The 17,698-nt window shown below is 36.0% G+C and overlaps 1 protein-coding gene across 1 annotated transcript; it reads right to left on the reverse strand.

Annotated features, from left to right (window-relative positions):
* Positions 1 to 10,236: 10,236 nt before the first annotated feature.
* LOC120635698 lies at positions 10,237 to 17,181 on the reverse strand. The gene is made up of 4 exons (XM_039906811.1): positions 16,806 to 17,181; positions 15,043 to 15,133; positions 13,078 to 13,196; positions 10,237 to 12,112 (listed from the first exon to the last, which is right to left on the reverse strand). Exons 1-4 carry the CDS (start codon positions 16,942 to 16,944, stop codon positions 11,937 to 11,939), a joined length of 525 nt encoding a protein of 174 aa, XP_039762745.1. The 5' UTR covers positions 16,945 to 17,181; the 3' UTR covers positions 10,237 to 11,936.
* Positions 17,182 to 17,698: the final 517 nt, after the last annotated feature.

A 17,698-nucleotide genomic window follows, 5' to 3' on the forward strand; every position in this document is an offset into this window, starting at 1 on the left:
TAAAAAAAAATATTCATCAGGCATGTTAGTACCCATAACACAAGCTACGCTTACTTTGGGGCTAGATGGCGATGTGTGTATTGTCGTAGTATATTTATTTATTGTAATTAAAGGAAATGAAATAGAAGTTTAAAAACAATGTATATGCAGATTAACACTGTCAGTTTAAACAAATTGCTTTAAAAGATGATAGTAGACCCCAGATAATATAAGGTGTGATAGGAAGAGTAAACAAGATTACAGAAAAAGAGATAGAGAGAGATATTAAATGAGATTACATAAATAAAATCATACATAAAAACGAGAAAGTATTTCAGAAGAAATTTCATATGATAATATGAAGTGTGGTATCATGAGTATATAAGAATACAGAAAAAGAAAAAAAATCAATGATAATACATAAATAAAATGTTACATAAAAACGAAAAAGTATCTCATCAAGATTACACATAATATTTAGAGCTACAGAAGAAATTTCATGTGATAACAGATTTAAACAAGAGAAAACATTTAACCTGTTGGCAGTGGCGTGCACAGGGTCTCGGGCCAGGGTATGTATAAAGGGTATATATACATAAAATAATTTGGGTAGCCAGTGCTTTTGTGCATGTATGAAGCGCACGTTGGTCAATTGCGTGCACTGGGTGTGCATACATCAGGAAAAATACATAAAACGGCAAAAGTCTTCCTCTCATACGAGTTATATATAAATTTTAGGGGTAGGCAGTGCTTTTGTGCATGTATGAAGTGCACGCCACTGCTCTTGGTAATAATTACTGGAACCTGGGCATCATTTTTTAAAAGGTACAGAATAAATTATTATTAAACCATCCACAGTAAAATACATAGTGGCGGAAAAATTCATAGTCAAAGCTATATGTGAAATTATACTGCCAGTTCCTTTATATTTCCTTAGTCGCCTCGTACGACAGTAGGGAATATTTTCTTAAATATTCACTACTGTCTTGGGGGGGGGGGGGGGGGCCCTGATCCCCTCCTCCTTAGCGTAGTAGCCCTGGCAATCGGTTGGGGCGGTTGGTAGACGCTGGGAAGGTAATTTAGTTTGCGTAAACGAGTAAACATTACCTCTGTCCTGCCCAAGAGGCAGGTAGCCATAAAGCTTTTCCACCACGAGAAAAAAAAATTATCTTTGTGTATACTCTATGGTCATTATAACAGATAACAAATGTATTCCATAATCAAACAGCCTTATTCACTAAACAATAATGCAAAACACCTACTATCTACCTATATAAGAAGCACACTAAAATAATTAATAGCTTTAAATATGCCGTATATATGTAACATTCTATATATACAAAATAAAAAAAAAATTACAGTACAAAAAAACCGGTATTACCACAGATTTAAGAACATACAGAACCCTCATTATTGCATGCAATGCATTGTGTACGAATACAGTGAAAACTCCTTGCGCACGTCTAACTTCACACCCGGGGAATGTTGCTAGCTCAAAAACTTTTTCCATTTTCCCCGATTTTATAGTAAACATTTTAGAAGATTAGAGGTAAAATAATTACTGTCAACTGCTCGAATGAAGTGGCAGTCTTCTTTATCGGGTGGACACTTGCCGAACCACCTGAGGGGTTGCTACGGCGTCACGGGGGAGTGGGGCGAGCGCGAGGCCATGAGAATAGCCCGAGGGCTCGACGACATCAAGGGGGATACAAAGTGTAGTTGTTTTTGCCGCTTCAAAATTATTCGTGTACACTGCTTCTGTATTTTCTAAATTCTGTATATTATGGAGGGTAGAGGTAAGGAGAGTCATCTGTGTATATGAAAAAGTGTCGTCAAAATGTATTAAATTAGGATGGCGCCACATTTGCATCAGGGTAACTCTTAAAAGAAGCGCCAAATACAAATATTGTTAGAGTAGGCTTGAAAAATAAACAAGGAAGTATGGAGATACAAGGAAGTAAGGTTATATTTACCACAATATTTTGTACAACGTAAGTTGTTGAAATTCTCAATAATTAACTACTTTAGTCGATAATGACATTAAATTTTTTAACTCGGCATACTTCAATTCATCTACGATTGCTACATTCATACCATACCCTGTGCATCCACCAGCGCCATTGTGGAGGATTTTTGAACTGTTATACACTGGACACTTTTTCAACTTTTCTCCCATATAAGATGACTCTCCTTACCTCTACCCTCCATACTGTATATTAAACGTTATACCAACTAAAAAGTTTTTTTTTTTGTATAAATCAAGCTAAAGCGGTGATAGCTTAGCGGTTAGGACTTCGACTCCACGCAAAACAAACTTTTCTAAGTTATGTGCGTTTCAAGCAAATAAAAATATCACTTGCTTCAACGGCAGTGACGTGCATAGAGGGTACGCACAGGGTATGTATGTGGAAGCATCCGGCTCCGCTTTCAGCTCTCACAGCAGATAGAAAAATGAATGTTAAAATGTAAATTGTTGATGTTGGAAAAGAGCAACTGCTGAGCTAGTGCCGGCTTCTTCTCGGTAGAATCTGCCTTCCGAACCGGTGGTAGAGTCACTACAAACAGACAGACTTGACGTTTCAAAAGTGCTTATATTAGGCCTACTTGAAATAAATGAATTTTGAATTATTTTTTTTTATGCAGATGATATAAAATGAAGAAAATTTCCAGTACAAGTAAAAAAAAAACTTTAGGGTAGACTATTTATAACTCTTACAAAGCCTATCCATAAGTTTTTATAACTCGTACTGGAGATTTTCTTCATTTTGTATTATCTGCATACCCTGTGCATACCCTCCATGCACGCTACTGTTCAACGGTGAAGGAAAACATCGTGAGGAAACCTGCATGCCTGAGAGTTCTCTATAATCTTCTCAAAGGCGTGTGAAGTCCATTAAGAGAGACTAATAAGTGTGTTAGATTCGAACTAGGTCCCCTGAAAGTAAAGTCCACCCACTGAGCTATCACCGCTACCAGAAAAGTTAATACGACACGTTAAAACTATGAATATTTTAGTGTCATATTCACACATTTTGAGTCACACGCAAACTGTGAAAATACAATATAAATGAATAACACACACACACACACAGTAAAAAAAAAGTGTGTGTACTTATGCACACGCGTTAGAAGTTATACTCCTTTGGCGTAGCGAGATAAAAAAATTCTATCTTTTCAATAATTTCATCTTTCGCCTTATTCTACGTTTGTAGAAAAAGGTATTTAAATATCACAAAAAAATATTTTTTTATAATTAAAGAAATGGACATAATAAACATAATTAAATTTGGAATACTATAGACTTATTATCGGACAATAAACATCTTCTTTCACCTTATTCTATTGTTCGTTTATAAAACCACATTTAGTTTTTAGTACATTAAAAGTTTTATTATAACGTATTATCTACTTATCTCATTACCGTACAACAAAGTTTAACTCACATTTAAATTTGAGACTTTGACAATTGAAAGTGTAGGTACACTGTCAAAACACTGTGAAAAACTAAATTTGTCGACCATAGCTAACTTTCAGGGTGTCGGTTTTTCGTGACGGTGTGCGCGCGCATCGTGTAAATTTACTCTCATAATTTTTCTCTAACGCGCCAAAAGAAGTATAACTTCAAAAAGTATCAGCTATGCTATTCTATAACTACTTGCTAAAATCAACATACTATAACTTTTAGACAGTCTTATTAATAAAGATCATAAATTATTATTTTTTCGAGATTCACGAACGTATTCTTTCAATTCAATTTATTCAAAACATCTATATATTCATCTATACTTGTAATAAAACTGTAACAGGTGTAATTTGTCTGTCTGTCTGTATGTCTGTTAACCGGTTAACTTTCCGCGATTTAAACGATTTTCTTTGATATTAACGATTACTATTCCTTGTTAGTTTTAGGAGCTGAGACTGACGGATGCCACATGATAAACGACTAAGACACCGGACGGTGCCTCTGCATCGTTCGAGTCCATGTAGGACTGAGGTGCATCGATAATGCAGTCGTATTTATATCAAAATACCCATCAACTCAATGAACATAAATATCTGGCAGATATGAAGTTATAGTTATCAAAAGTTTAATTATTTACCCACTTTATAAATTTAGTGTAACACACATCCTTTTTCAACCTTCCAAAGTTTGGATATTGGATAGAAGCCTTTGCGGAAATCCATGATATATTATTATCATATATGCTATACTCCGCAGGAGAATCTGTGTGGTGTAATTTATAATTTCTTCAATCCTTATACTCCACACCAAACAAATCTTCGGCAATATACCCTCTACGCACGTTTCGCTCCGAAAAAGGAGCATCCTCAGATGTTGACTTTAATTAATAATTGTTAAGTAAAAAATTCGCCAAATGTGTCGCCTTTTATACCTTTCTAACCCCCACCTTACCTATCTAAGCCCCTCCCACCTCATTAGTGCCTCTGTATATTAAATTCAGAGGCGCCAAAGTTTCGCGATCCATTAACAGAATTGGTTCAACGTTGCTTACCCAGCGTTATCGACTAATATGTGATGCTGCCAGTTGACCGCACATTATTTGCAATCATTTGTGATAAGGAATTATAAGTGTAACAGTATAGTGTACTCACTCACTATAGTTGCAATTAAAATAGTTTTATTCATACAAAATAGTACGTAGAACGCAATTTATTGTAAACACTGTATTGAAACACAAAGCTAATTTACCCACTACGTGTCGCTTCTACCGCTGCCGAAGCTCAACTGGTCCCCGCTCTATTATGGCGGCCATATTTATTAGACTGTGAGTGTCGAATTGCAGTAGGTCCAGGGAAGGTGATTTACGATTCGCAATTTCTTCGTGATTGTAGGTTTCAAAAAATTTGGAAAATCCAAAAGTGCACGCCTCATAATCTCATTTTTTTCACAATAAAATTGATTTTTTTTTAACTGAAACTTTCAATGCTCATTACAATTTTTTTTTTTCATATTAATTATTATTCATTTTTTGTAAACAAGACACGGGAATGTCATAATGATTGCACATTGAAAGTTACAATTAATATTAGCTAGAATAATTACATGGAAATTTAACGACAGTGAATTGAACGCTCATATTAACTAAGAAATTATGTCGTGTGTTACTTTAGATAATTAAAAAAAAAATTATGCCGATACGATAATTTTTTCGACCAATTTTGATGCCACATACACCCGTCCATACACGGACGTCCAGAAAAGATTATGTTTAATGTTATTATTTACTATGTTAAACAAAAAAATTGTTATTGAAATGTATTTTATGTGCCTGACAAATTATTTGACTTGATATTAGTGTACTCAAATTAACCTGTAAGTGCAACATAAATAACAAAAAATCAATTTCAGTTTCGAGAAAACTGCTTTTTTTGTAATGTCGAGAGTAGAGCACAACCTCAACGCTTCGCTTATGAGGCGTGCAACAGTGGGCGGTTAAAGGTCCTAGCTACATTATTCGGGAACATCTCAGTCACGGTTATTGAAAGAAGCCGTATTTAATATAGTAAAGCTGAACAGTTTGTATGTAGATTTGTACATTCAGCACCAGTGCGATTGAAAACATCTTTATGTTTGGCAGCTGTTTTATCGGTTGCAAGATACAGCTGTACTCAGCGTCCCTTAGTTAATGCGGATAAAACCGCGGTGTAAAACTAGTTATTAATATGTGTTGAATATTTAATTTAGATTGTAATTCTGGTTAGAAAAAAATGTCATGAACCTTTATTAATGAGAAAGTTAAAAGTTGTTTAAAACTAAAGGTGGTAACATCGTAAAATACATAATATTGCTTATGTGTATATATAATAATTGTATAATTTAAAACAGTTTAATAGTATTGCGATATTTTATTGATTCTTGTATATTGGCACCACATGTGTACTACATTTTTTTATAGGATAAATGCTGATATAACACTTTTAATGCATAGCGTGATCAAATTGAGAAATACATCTATCCATCGAATACCTTTAAACAAACAATTCTCTCACACAAACATTTTTCAGTTGTGGGAATCGAAACCACAAACTTGGACTCAGAAAGCAGGGTCACTGCCCACTGCGCCAACCGGCTGTCAATGAACTAATAAGCGATGATAGAACATAGGTTACAAGTTCGGCTTCACTTTCGTGGGGCCGAGTTCGAATCCCAGCAAGCACCTCGAACTTTTCTAAGGTATATGCGTTTTAAGCAATTAAAATCTGTTAAAACGGTGTTCATTAAAAGTGATATATCGGTACCCTTAGTACAAGTTTTGCCATCTCGCAATCAAGGAATCGTATTCGAGTATCGAAATATCTTACATCAGAGTAAAATGTATCTTATGCAGATTGTATTAAAGCTTAAATCTGCCTGCAATTCTTCAGCTTTCTGCATAACATTTGTAAAATAAAAATCAGAATACGACTTACGAGACTTACAACTCTAAAATTAGGTCAATAAGGTCCATTTTACTTTGACAGTATAGATTTTGAAATAAACTTGTACTAAGGCTAAGTGAAGAGCGGAGTGTCTAAAGGAAACTCTTAGCCTATAGACAAACGAATTTCGAAATATTCAAATAGTTTTTTTTTTTTCTTCAAAATAATTCTAATTCAGAGGAAAGATCAAGTATATTTTAAGTAGTACAGTGAGTAGAAATAGTAAATCTAATTTCGTTAAAATTTTATAAAGTAAAGATAAAATAATATAAGTGTGTATAGTATGTAAGATAAGTTATAATAAATCGGTGAGTTTTTTTTTTCAGAGTTTAGCACTTATCTGCAATCTCACACGAACTCTTAGGGCACTATATCACTACGGCAGTGGCGGCGCAACCAGTTGCGCTACCAAAAAAAAGCCTACGCTTCTATAATTATCTTAGCCCAACTGGTACCTCACCAGTAGGTTTAAGATAATTGATTTTCTCGACCTATTTCTGTTAGATAAGACAAGAAAATTGGTCTATAAAACCAACCAATTGGTCTAAGAACCACTCGTAGGCAAAGAGATCAGTAGCGCTAACGTGTATGTAATAAGCCACGCAACCAATCGCGCTACCAGAAAATGCAAACGAGTTTTTTCAAATGTCAGACCTTAACAAAAACGGGATAACTATTACAACGATACATCACGTTTATAAATATTGAAGTTAGGGCGTTATCTTACTAATAGCAGGGGCGGCGCAACCAGTCGCGTTACCAAAAAACGCATACAACTCTAAGGTGTAGGGCTAAGATGCGCTAAGATAATTAATGCTAAGAATTGTCTGTCTTGTCTTATGCCACATAAAACATCACTTTGCTGTGCGCATGCAAGCCCTTCTGAACTTTTAAGGCACTATCTCACTACTAGTAGTGGTGGGTTAACTAGTCGGACAACCGATAAAATACATACAACTCTATCGAGAGTGCCTCACCTGTGCGGTTTAAAACGCACCTCGAGGTAAATTTTTCTTTATATTGTCTTGTATTATGTCATAGAAATAGGACAAGAAAATGGTAGACAAGTTGACAACTTAACTCTAACCATCTATTACTAGCATTTTTGGGCTGCCCGTGTTTTAGGTGACCGTCGACTCGAGATGAAGAAGAACTGCTGGCGTCGGTATGGTTGCGCAACCAATATGGCGGCAGCCGTGCGAAACAAGTAACTATTCATCTCACTATAGCGAAGATAATAAACGCATATCCATTGTAATATTAACCTTAAGAAATTTACAATTAGGTTCAATTCCGTTTGACGGTTTCGTAGATGCGCTGTTATAAATTATGGTTAGGTGATATGGTTTTCATTCCAATGGAGATAACACGAATAACTTTTCCACACTAGTCAATAAAATGGAAATTTTAGCATCAATTTCCGAGCTAGTGAGATGAAAATTTTCTTTAGATGAAAGGAAAGGAGAGTTCGTATAAAAATCTTAACTATTACCACAGAGCAAGGACAAAATAGAGGTCCAACGGAGAGTAATGCGGTAAGAACAGAGTGCGGACAGTCCTTTACTGTCCCAAGCCTTAGCTCAAATCATCATATCGACCTATTAACGGCCCAATACAGGTTACGGGTCCCCTCTCAGAATGAGAACGGTTTAGGTCGTAGAACACCACGTTGGTGAAGTAGTTAGGGCTTCAGCCTCTCTTACGAGGAGACCATATAGCTAGAGGTCCGAGCCCCGGCACGCACCTCTAACTTTTCGAAATTATGTGCGTTTTATCGGTTCGGGCATAAGTCCGTCATTTATTCATTATTTTTTTGTATTGAAAAAGGGTTTAATCCGAAATTTAAACATCATATAATATTTGTATGTGTGAGAATACTCTTTGTACTCATGCTTGATTTTTACAAAAATATATTTACTTCTCAGTTGGCATAACATTTAGTCAAGAAGTCGGTTTTATTGTATCTTATTTATTCGTTCGAATATCCCTTGTTAATTGAAGCAATTAAAAATATCACTTGATTTAAAGGTGAAGGAAAACATTGTAAGGAAACCTGAGAGTTCTCCATTTATTCTCAAGGACGTGTGAAGTCCACCAATCCGCATTTAGCCAGCGTGATGGACTACCGCCTAATCCCTTCTCATTGTGGGAGGAGATCCGTGCCCTGTAGCCGGTAATGGGTTGATATAACGTTGAAGTTTAAGAAGAATTAAGAACGAGAATTAAGAGAAAAAAGATTTTGGGTGGGTATTGGATACAGTTAATAATGCTGGGAGTATCAACCGTAAAAATAGTCTATTCTAACGCTATTAAAAATTATTTTAAAGCATTCGTTGCCTACAAAGCACTTCGAACTTACATTATATTTGTTTAGATTTTTAAATATTATATCACTGTCTCATGCCTCAACTTGAATGCATCTTATCTCTCTCAATCTCTCCTTCAGCCGTGTGGGAGAGATTGCATTCAAAGTTAGGCAGGAGACAAACATTATATTGAACTTTTACCGCTGAATTAGCGCATCCGCCAAGTCAAAAAATTTTAAACAGAAGGTTTATTTGGATAACGACCCGTGTATTTTAATTGACTACTAGTTTACTTAGAAGAAGTAAAGCGCTTCGTACGCGTCCGCGGTATACCAACCACGTAGGGATGTAGGTCCTTACGGTGATAAAAAGGTGAAGTGGTAACGAGATCAAAAAATACGTCAATTCGACGGTAAAAGCCCGATTATCCCCCGATTGTATCCCCCGTCAGTATCCCCTGAAAAGGGATTAAATTAACGTGACCACTTGCCAAAACACGGCACCAGGGGAAAATATTACACGTATATTATTCAGATGTTATTTTCACCCGTACGACCACTCTCGGTGAGTGGATAAAACTATGGGAGGGTATAGACATTTTGTGAAGTGAGGAAAATGTCTCCTGCCCATGTTAGCCCACTTTAGTCTCCTGAAGTGGTAGCGGGCTAAGCTGCTATGACAATTATATGAAACCCGGTATGGGTTTCATATAATCGGATGTACCTAATCGTCATCGTATCGGAGCGGTACATAGCTTAGCGTCACGTGTTTGTATGCTAACTTGCCAAGGCCAAAGCCTCGTAACTAGAGAAAATTCAGAAATTAAACATTACTAAATTGTCCCTGTGCCGGAAGTCGACCCACTTTTAAGACACACAGGTTCACCATTGCGCAACGGGTGGTTATCTAGTGTGGGTGGTCATTTAAATACACTATTTTCGACCCGAACCGGCAATCGAACGAAATCGTTTTCGTTGACCTTTTGTAAGCATTCGGTTCAACCACTTCCAAGCATGTTCGACTTTGAAAATTTATCCCCACCATCGGCTCGGGTGGATAAAATTACTTTGTTTTACAATCTAATATTCATTTACCTAATAAGAACTATCTATATACAAGGACGACTAGACACGTCAGGAATCTACCAAACATGGAAAAAAAATGGATGTAAAAAGGATTTTGTATGAATCACAGACTGTATGTTTATACGAGAGAAAAGTCCTATTATAGTATAAAGGACTTCGTAATGGGTGTGAATTATTGCTCTAACCAGGTTGCTCTACTAATGATTTTAAATGACAATGTGAGATGGTGATAACAAAAAAAAACGGCCGGCTAAGTTTGTTGTGGGCTTCTTTTTAGACCACGACGCGTTTGGAACCCTCGTAGATTTAGTATTAAGTTTACGAATGTGGTTATCGCCATCATCTCACTACCGTTTAATTCTCAAGTAATGTAAGCATCAAAAGTGCCACCTATGGGCCTACTTAATAAAGATTTTTGACTTTGACTTTAACTTTATGCCATTGATTCATACAAACTTTCCCAAAGTGTAAGCTAGCGAAGGCATCAGTGAATTTTTCATTATTCAATAGGAATTCTTCTATATATTACTTATATGAAATAGAAAAAAAATATTTGATTCACGCATCATATATCCATCTCACTCGCACTGCTTGAAGAACGTCTCATGTTTTTACATCTCACTAGTAGTTAATGATTGACGGATTAAGCAGATAGTTCACATGACGTTATGTGGAAAACCGTCGACTATGAACCGAGCAAAACTTCGCAGGGCATGCGACTTCGCACGGCATACAAAGTGCCGTCCTGTTGCCGTCAACCTTTTACGCCTTGTAAAATTACACCGGCTCTCAGACCGGAACACAAAAATGCCGCTTGACGGCAAAAATAAGCATGACGGTAGTACTTTTCAAAAGCTCTACTGGTATAAAAAACTTCCGTATGAGCGAGATAGAAATAAATTAAACTTAGGATCTCTATTCTACAATCTCAATTATAATACTAAAAATCAAATTAACGTTAGAAACACATTTTAAAGAGTACCAAAAAAGTATAAGATTCAAAACAGAACGGAATTCTGGATGACCACACATATACATAAATGCCTAACAATTTGTACTAAGTGAAGTGTTTACACAGTAAATTTTGTACACAGTGAAGTGTGTAACATTTAAATCTGTACACAGTGAAGTCTGTTCACATTGCAGTGTGTACACAGTGGGGTGTCTACACAGTGAAGTGTGCAACAGTTAAATTTGTGTACAGTGAAGTCTGTTCACATTGCAGTGTGTACACAGTCAGGTTTCTACACAGTGACTTGTTTACAAAGTGGAGTGTGTAACAGTTCAATACGTACACAGTGAAGTCTGTTCAGATTACAGTGAGTACACAGTGAACTTCACGAGAGATAAAGTGTAACATTTCAAAACTTAACTAATTGTTTCACCAACAAAACAAAACCTTATAAAATAACCAAAAAAAAACGGTTTAGAGTTAAAACAGTAAATTTGCCTAACTTATCCAATCTAATTTCCACACAGGGAAAATGAGTGTGAGTAAAATTGGTTCCATTATCTTTTAGCATTTAACACTAAAGTTAACGCCGGACTGGCTGCCCCTATAAAAATGACAACTTAAACTTTATCCCCGTTTAAAGCGCCAATTGTGAAAGACGAGTGCCTCCGGAACTAATTCATACTAAAATACGAAAGTGTTTGTTTGTTTGTTCTTGCTTCGCGTCCTAACTAAGCCAACTATTGACTTGATTTTTGGCAACGAGTTAGTTGAAAGGACGGAGAGTGTCATAAGCTAGTTTTGGCTCCGGAAAAAAACATAAAATTCCCAAGTTCGGTTTACAGGAACAATCTTATTTTTACATATAACATCGTCATTCCTTCACGTTCTAACTTCGATGAAACCAAACAATTATTCATCGCGGATAACACATGAGCGCAGCCAGTTAAATGTTTTTCGTCATTCAAACTTTAGTTCAGTGGACACTCGTGTTACATTTTCACAACATCCAGCGCCAAAATGGCGACAATCAATTTGAGAAAAAAAGACGGCAGTATTACCAGTGATAATTACAGAGATTAATGTTATTTGAGTAATAAAGGTGAGACTTAAAAATTTAAAAAAAAAATGTATCTCCCCGTGTGGAAATTATACTTACAACTGGCAGCACAGTCAAACATGCTTGTTCTTGATGGTATTGCCAGTTTTCCGCCGCCTGTAGTTCCCCATTTGTCGTAGAATGTGCATGTTCTCATCTTCAACCTCGCGGTCCATTCCGGAAGTACCGGGTATAGTGCCCCAGAGCTTCAGCTTTGAGGGTAGATATATTAATCCAAGTAGAGTTATAACTAAAAAAAACGTGTGTTTCAAAAACAAAAAATTCGTCCAGCGATTCGTCTAGTCACCTTTGTGCCGTGCCGCATTCTGACAGAGGCACCGCTGCGCTACTAAAGGACGCCGCGTGCGGGGTACATCCGCAGGAGATTTTGGCATTTTATATCCAAGTGCCATGCAGTAGTGAGAGATTCAGTTTGACTTACGCAGAAAATGTTTTTACGAACTTGATGTAGTTATCTACGTCGAGCAGATGTTATGATAGGTATCGATATTTTTGTATGGATTCACGTAATGACGATGGATCCTTTATTATAAATAGGTTGAGGAGATTAAGAACCCAACACTTCGCTTGATAAGAATAGTGTCTATTTTATTCGTTTATTTACTCATACTTTTCATTTAAATTTTTCTTTAACTTTTCTCTATTAATTATATTCGAATTTACCAAACATAATACCATAAAAAATATATAAAAAAAAAACATTCAAAAACAACTATACACATAAAAAGCAAAATTTACAAAAAAATATAAGCATAAAATGTAAAATGCCAAATTCTCCTGCCTATGAAACTATGAAATTGTATGTGTGCAGACTGTGTACACGCAAAGGTAGATAAACTTCTTTAGTTGAGGGACACAGTTTCTCTGACCGATTTTGGTCATACTTAGAGAAATAACAGCTGTCGTGCATTGCAACAGCAAAAATATTATATTAAAATAATATTTCACTCTCACGTTCATACGCACACACATAAAACACACAGTGCAGTTCATATGCACACACATATATATGCATACACATACATATGTAAATACCTACTAAAATATTTTAATTAATTTCATCATCTAAATCGAGCATTATCAATGACTTTTTATGGTTATATATTTAATGCCTATTTTATCCAGGGTTTTGGTTCCAGAGAATATTTTGTATGTTAGAAATTACATTAAAATTAAAAAGTTACAAATACTCACTATTTAATACGCATGGGAACACAACGTAAAAATTGAGATTCGTTGAATGGTAATAGAAGGCCTCCGTGAAATATAGTATTATCGTTAACATGAGTGACCAGTAGCCCATCGAAACAACACTGAAAAATAGAATAGAATAGAAAAACTTTATTACAACACAACACAATAGGAAAAACACAAGGAACAGTAATAGTACTTAGTACTAAGGTGAAACGGCGATTTTATCACTAAAAGTGATCTTTTAAAAATAAGACCAATTTTATTAAATAATAAAAATAAAAACTATTAACACGTTGAACGCCAACGCGGTATGTGCTGACCGAAGTATACTTTCCCTTTAGGCCAAGCAAAGATCATAGTTCTGTTTAAATTTAGACCATTTTTTTTTCTCTATAGGTAGATACTTATATTTAATATCCAAATTTATTGTTTTATTAACATAAGTCAACTTTCATTATTTATAGAGATATTAAATATCGGGCAACACGACCGTAAAAGGGGGCTGCGCGGCAGGGTGATTACGTATCTCGCGACAGCAATATAACGACGACACAGTTAAAAAGTCTTGAAACATTAGGAACTGCACGATTAATGTTGCCCCTGTGTCCACCAACCTGAGGCTTAGGTGTTAAGCCTCATGCGCCTGTAATTACACGGCAACCATGCCCTTTAGAATGCAACATAGATCTAAAAATCAGTGTAAAAAAAAAAGTCTATTATCAATACGTAAACACTCTGTGGAAACAGTCGTTCAATGTAACGTTATCTCAGCTCAAAATATAGGCGTCAACTGCGTAAGCGCGGATGTCATTACGGCAACCATGCCTTTCAGACTGCAACATAGATCTATCACAAAATGTTCTACTACACTAAAAGTCAGCATAAAAAAAAAGTCTATTAACAATACGTAAACACTCTGTGGAAACAGTCGTTCAAGGTAATGTTATCTCAGCTCAAAATATAGGCGTCAACTTCGTAAGCGCGGGTGTCATTACAAACTCGCAAACTGCGGGGAAGCCCCGACACCGCGACCCGCAGGGTGATAACGTATCTCGCGACAGCAATGCGACAGGCGTAAATCCTTGCAATCACTGCTGTCAAACGTCACTTTTCCATACAATAAATTATGGAGGGTAGAGGTAAGGAGAGTCATCTGTGTATATGAAAAACTGTCGTCAAAATGTATTAAATTAGGATGGCGCCACATTTGCATCAGGGTAACTCTTAAAAGAAGCGCCAAATATAAATACCGTACTATTTACTGTTTACGAAATAAAATCACTCTAAACGCACGTTTGGTTATAATAAATCTGTACGGTTATATTTACCAAAATATTTTGTACAACGTAAGTTGTTGAAATTCTCAATAATTAACTACTTTAGTCGATAATGACATTAAATTTTTTAACTCAGCATACTTCAATTCATCTACGATTGCTACATTCATACCATACCCTGTGCATCCACCAGCGCCATTGTGGAGGATTTTTGAACTGTTATTTAGCGCAACAACTGGACACTTTCAACTTTTCTCCCATATAAGATGACTCTCCTTACCTCTACCATCCATACAATAAATAAACAAAAGTGACGTTTGACAGCAGTGATTGCAAGATTTACGCCTGACGCATTGCTGTTATGGAGGACTACCCTCTAAGACATACTTCTGCCGCCAGGTGGTCTTATTCTGGCTATTTTCCCCTGAATGATGAGCAGACAGAGAGCAGATGATGAGCAGAGCATGAGATTACATCCTATTCATCGTTTATCACAATAAGATGAGAAATTATCAAAATAATTTGATATCCATCTTTTATTTGTGTCAAGCATTTCTAGATCTTTGCCTAGCCGTAATAATTTGGTGTTCCTTACATGCTGCACCCATGAAATTCTCAGCATTTTCCTATACACCACAATGCAAAATTTAATGTTTTAAAAGTTAATGTTAAATCATAGTCTACTTACGGTCTATAATGTATATACAGTGTGCAGTGAATTAAAGCCAAAGCTTTGAGCAGCGAATACATTCCAAGCATCCTGGATGTTGTAAAATCACCTAAAATTCAAATAAAATACTAAATATTAGGTAACAGTAGACAGCAGAATAAAACAATTAGGACTTTATATATTTATGGCACAAACTTTCTAACCTATATATATACATAATGTTTTTTTTTTTATATGACAAAGATACACACATCGCCATCTAGCCCCAAAGTAAGCGTAGTTTGTGTTATGGGTACTAAGATGACTAATGCATATTTTTATGAATAATTTACATAAATACTTAGAATATACATATAAACACCCAGACGCTGAAAAACATTCATGCTCATCACACAAACACTTTCCAGTAGTGGGAATCGAACCCACAGCCTTGGGCTCAGAAAGCAGGGTCGCTGCAAACTGCGCCAATCGGCCGTCAAAATAGTGGAATTGAAGACACTTTATGCGTAACATCATAGCATCATACTAGCAGCAAGGCAAAGGCAAAAGTAGTATTAGTACATATAGTATCAAAATAATATATTAAAATATTTTATTTATTCATTATTAACTCCTGTGACAAATGCATGGGGCACCATTTTGTAGTGTAATTTTTTTACTTTTGACACCGCTCACTTCAGCAAATCTTAAAAACACTTACACACTCTCAGTTTCCTGTATTGTTAAAATACTAGCTGTTGCCCGCGACTTCGTCTGCGTTTGTTTTTGTTTTTTGAGACACATGGACAATAAATTAAGGTGCAGTTGTACTGAAATTTTTAAGTCGTGTATTCTTATAAAACAAAATTCTATTCGCATAAACAATATCTGAAAAGAACTGTCTGACCAGTCTCAGCTCCTACTATCACTTACAAAAAATAGTGATTGGTATACGATGAATCGAAATCGAATTGTTAGTTGATTTATATGCTAAAGGTTAACCAAGAACATTTCTATCTAACATTTTTTATATAGTCCTTGTGTAAAATCGTCAAACTTTATTTACCTCTCCCAAAGGAACTGAGCTTAATTTCAGCATAAAAAAGTATCCTATATTACTTCTATTACCTCCAAGAATATGTTTCCAAAGTTTCATGATGATCGGTTCAGTAGTTTTTGCGTGAAAGCGTAACGAACAAACTTACATACACATTTATAATATTAATACGGAAGTAGGGATAGGGATTTTCTTTTTTTCATACATGATTTAACCTATTAACTCGGTATTCAGGGCCACTGTGCCCCTGTGTGCCAAGTGTGTGACGCACACAGGCACCAAGACAATAGGGGCGCTGCCATCCAAATTATTTTTGTTACACTTACACAGCAACATATTCTTTATAGAAGAGTAACCATGAATAATTGAGTACAACAAATGCCTTGTGAATATAACATTACAAAACCTATATTGCACTTATTGTCAAAGTATACAAAATGGGAGAATATTTATTTAAGTCAAAATTAACAAAGAATTAAAAAAAAATGAAATTCCTGGAAAAAGAGGTGCTTCATAGGTTTTTGCACACAGGCGCTGGAGGGCGTTAGAGTGGCCCTGTATACAAGGGAGGATTGTAGACATAGATATATAGATCAGAAACTATTTAAATTAATATAGCAACAACTATGGTGCGTTAACATTCTTCCTTTCGAACAGAACTTTAATATACCACTCATAAGACCACAGCGCCATAGAGGTTAAACATTAAGTTTCTTATATTATAAAATTGTTTTTAGTAACTTACCATCTAAATGCTCATTGTCGCTATTGGTAAGAAACGATCTCCTCTCTATATACGAACGTCCGGCAGTGCCCAAATCCATGAAGGCAACGAACGCTATCCAGCCACGAAATGCATACAAAACCTTATTCTGCACAGCCATAGTGCATATATTTCATTAACCTACTTAAACAACCACGTTATCATAACGTTATCTTGGACCCAAACAGTTTAGTTACCTAAGAAATCACATGAAACTAAACTGGGAAAACTTAGCCTAAAACGTTAGCTAATTAGCAAATAATTGAATTAAGCGGGCGATTCTGTCACATATAAAACGCGCGTACATATAAGCGTGCATCGCACTGCGGTATTTTACCTGCATTATACATTTTCAGGCAAAATTTATAATTAGATGCGAGATTTTCCTTTTCGTAATTTCCGCGCATGACAGGAAAAGCTAAAGAGCCTAAAGGTGACATTGTCAGTGTCAAACGTCAATACGACTGTCATTTCGTTTAGGAACGTATTGTTTTATAGGTTTTAATGATGACAGCCATGTTCTAAGAACGCGACGGCTGTGTGTATCAATAATGTTGCTACTATAGAAAAAATATCCCTTTCTGGCAACTGGTCACAAAATCCTAAAAATACCGTCGCCATATTGGTATTGTCAAAAAGTTCGGGATCCATCGGTGTGTTGGAAAAAATGGTTTTTCGTTTCACACAAAGCGTATTTGTACTGTTCATGTGTTCTAATTGATTGGGCTGTGACTTTAGATGTTTCGTTTAGTTTGTCCGGTGTGCGAAACACATTGTGGATAATGTTTTCGATAGGCAAATGTTCTGTGAGCGGTTCCGAGGAGTCTTCACCCGGTGGTGCGAAGGTTGCTTCGGACGAGGTCGCATCTGCAGTG

The sequence above is a fragment of the Pararge aegeria genome, chromosome 27 (genome assembly GCF_905163445.1).
Source record: "Pararge aegeria chromosome 27, ilParAegt1.1, whole genome shotgun sequence".
NCBI classification, from domain to species: domain Eukaryota; kingdom Metazoa; phylum Arthropoda; class Insecta; order Lepidoptera; family Nymphalidae; genus Pararge; species Pararge aegeria.

Coding starts and splice junctions, on each gene's coding strand:
- LOC120635698 (XM_039906811.1), bottom strand. CDS start 16,944: ATGGCTGTGCAGAATAAGGTTTTGTATGCATTTCGTGGCTGGATAGCG. Junction 15,134..16,805: donor CGACAATGAGCATTTAGATG/GTAAGTTACTAA, acceptor TTTGAATTTTAG/GTGATTTTACAACATCCAGG. Junction 13,197..15,042: donor CTGTATATACATTATAGACC/GTAAGTAGACTA, acceptor TCTATTTTTCAG/TGTTGTTTCGATGGGCTACT.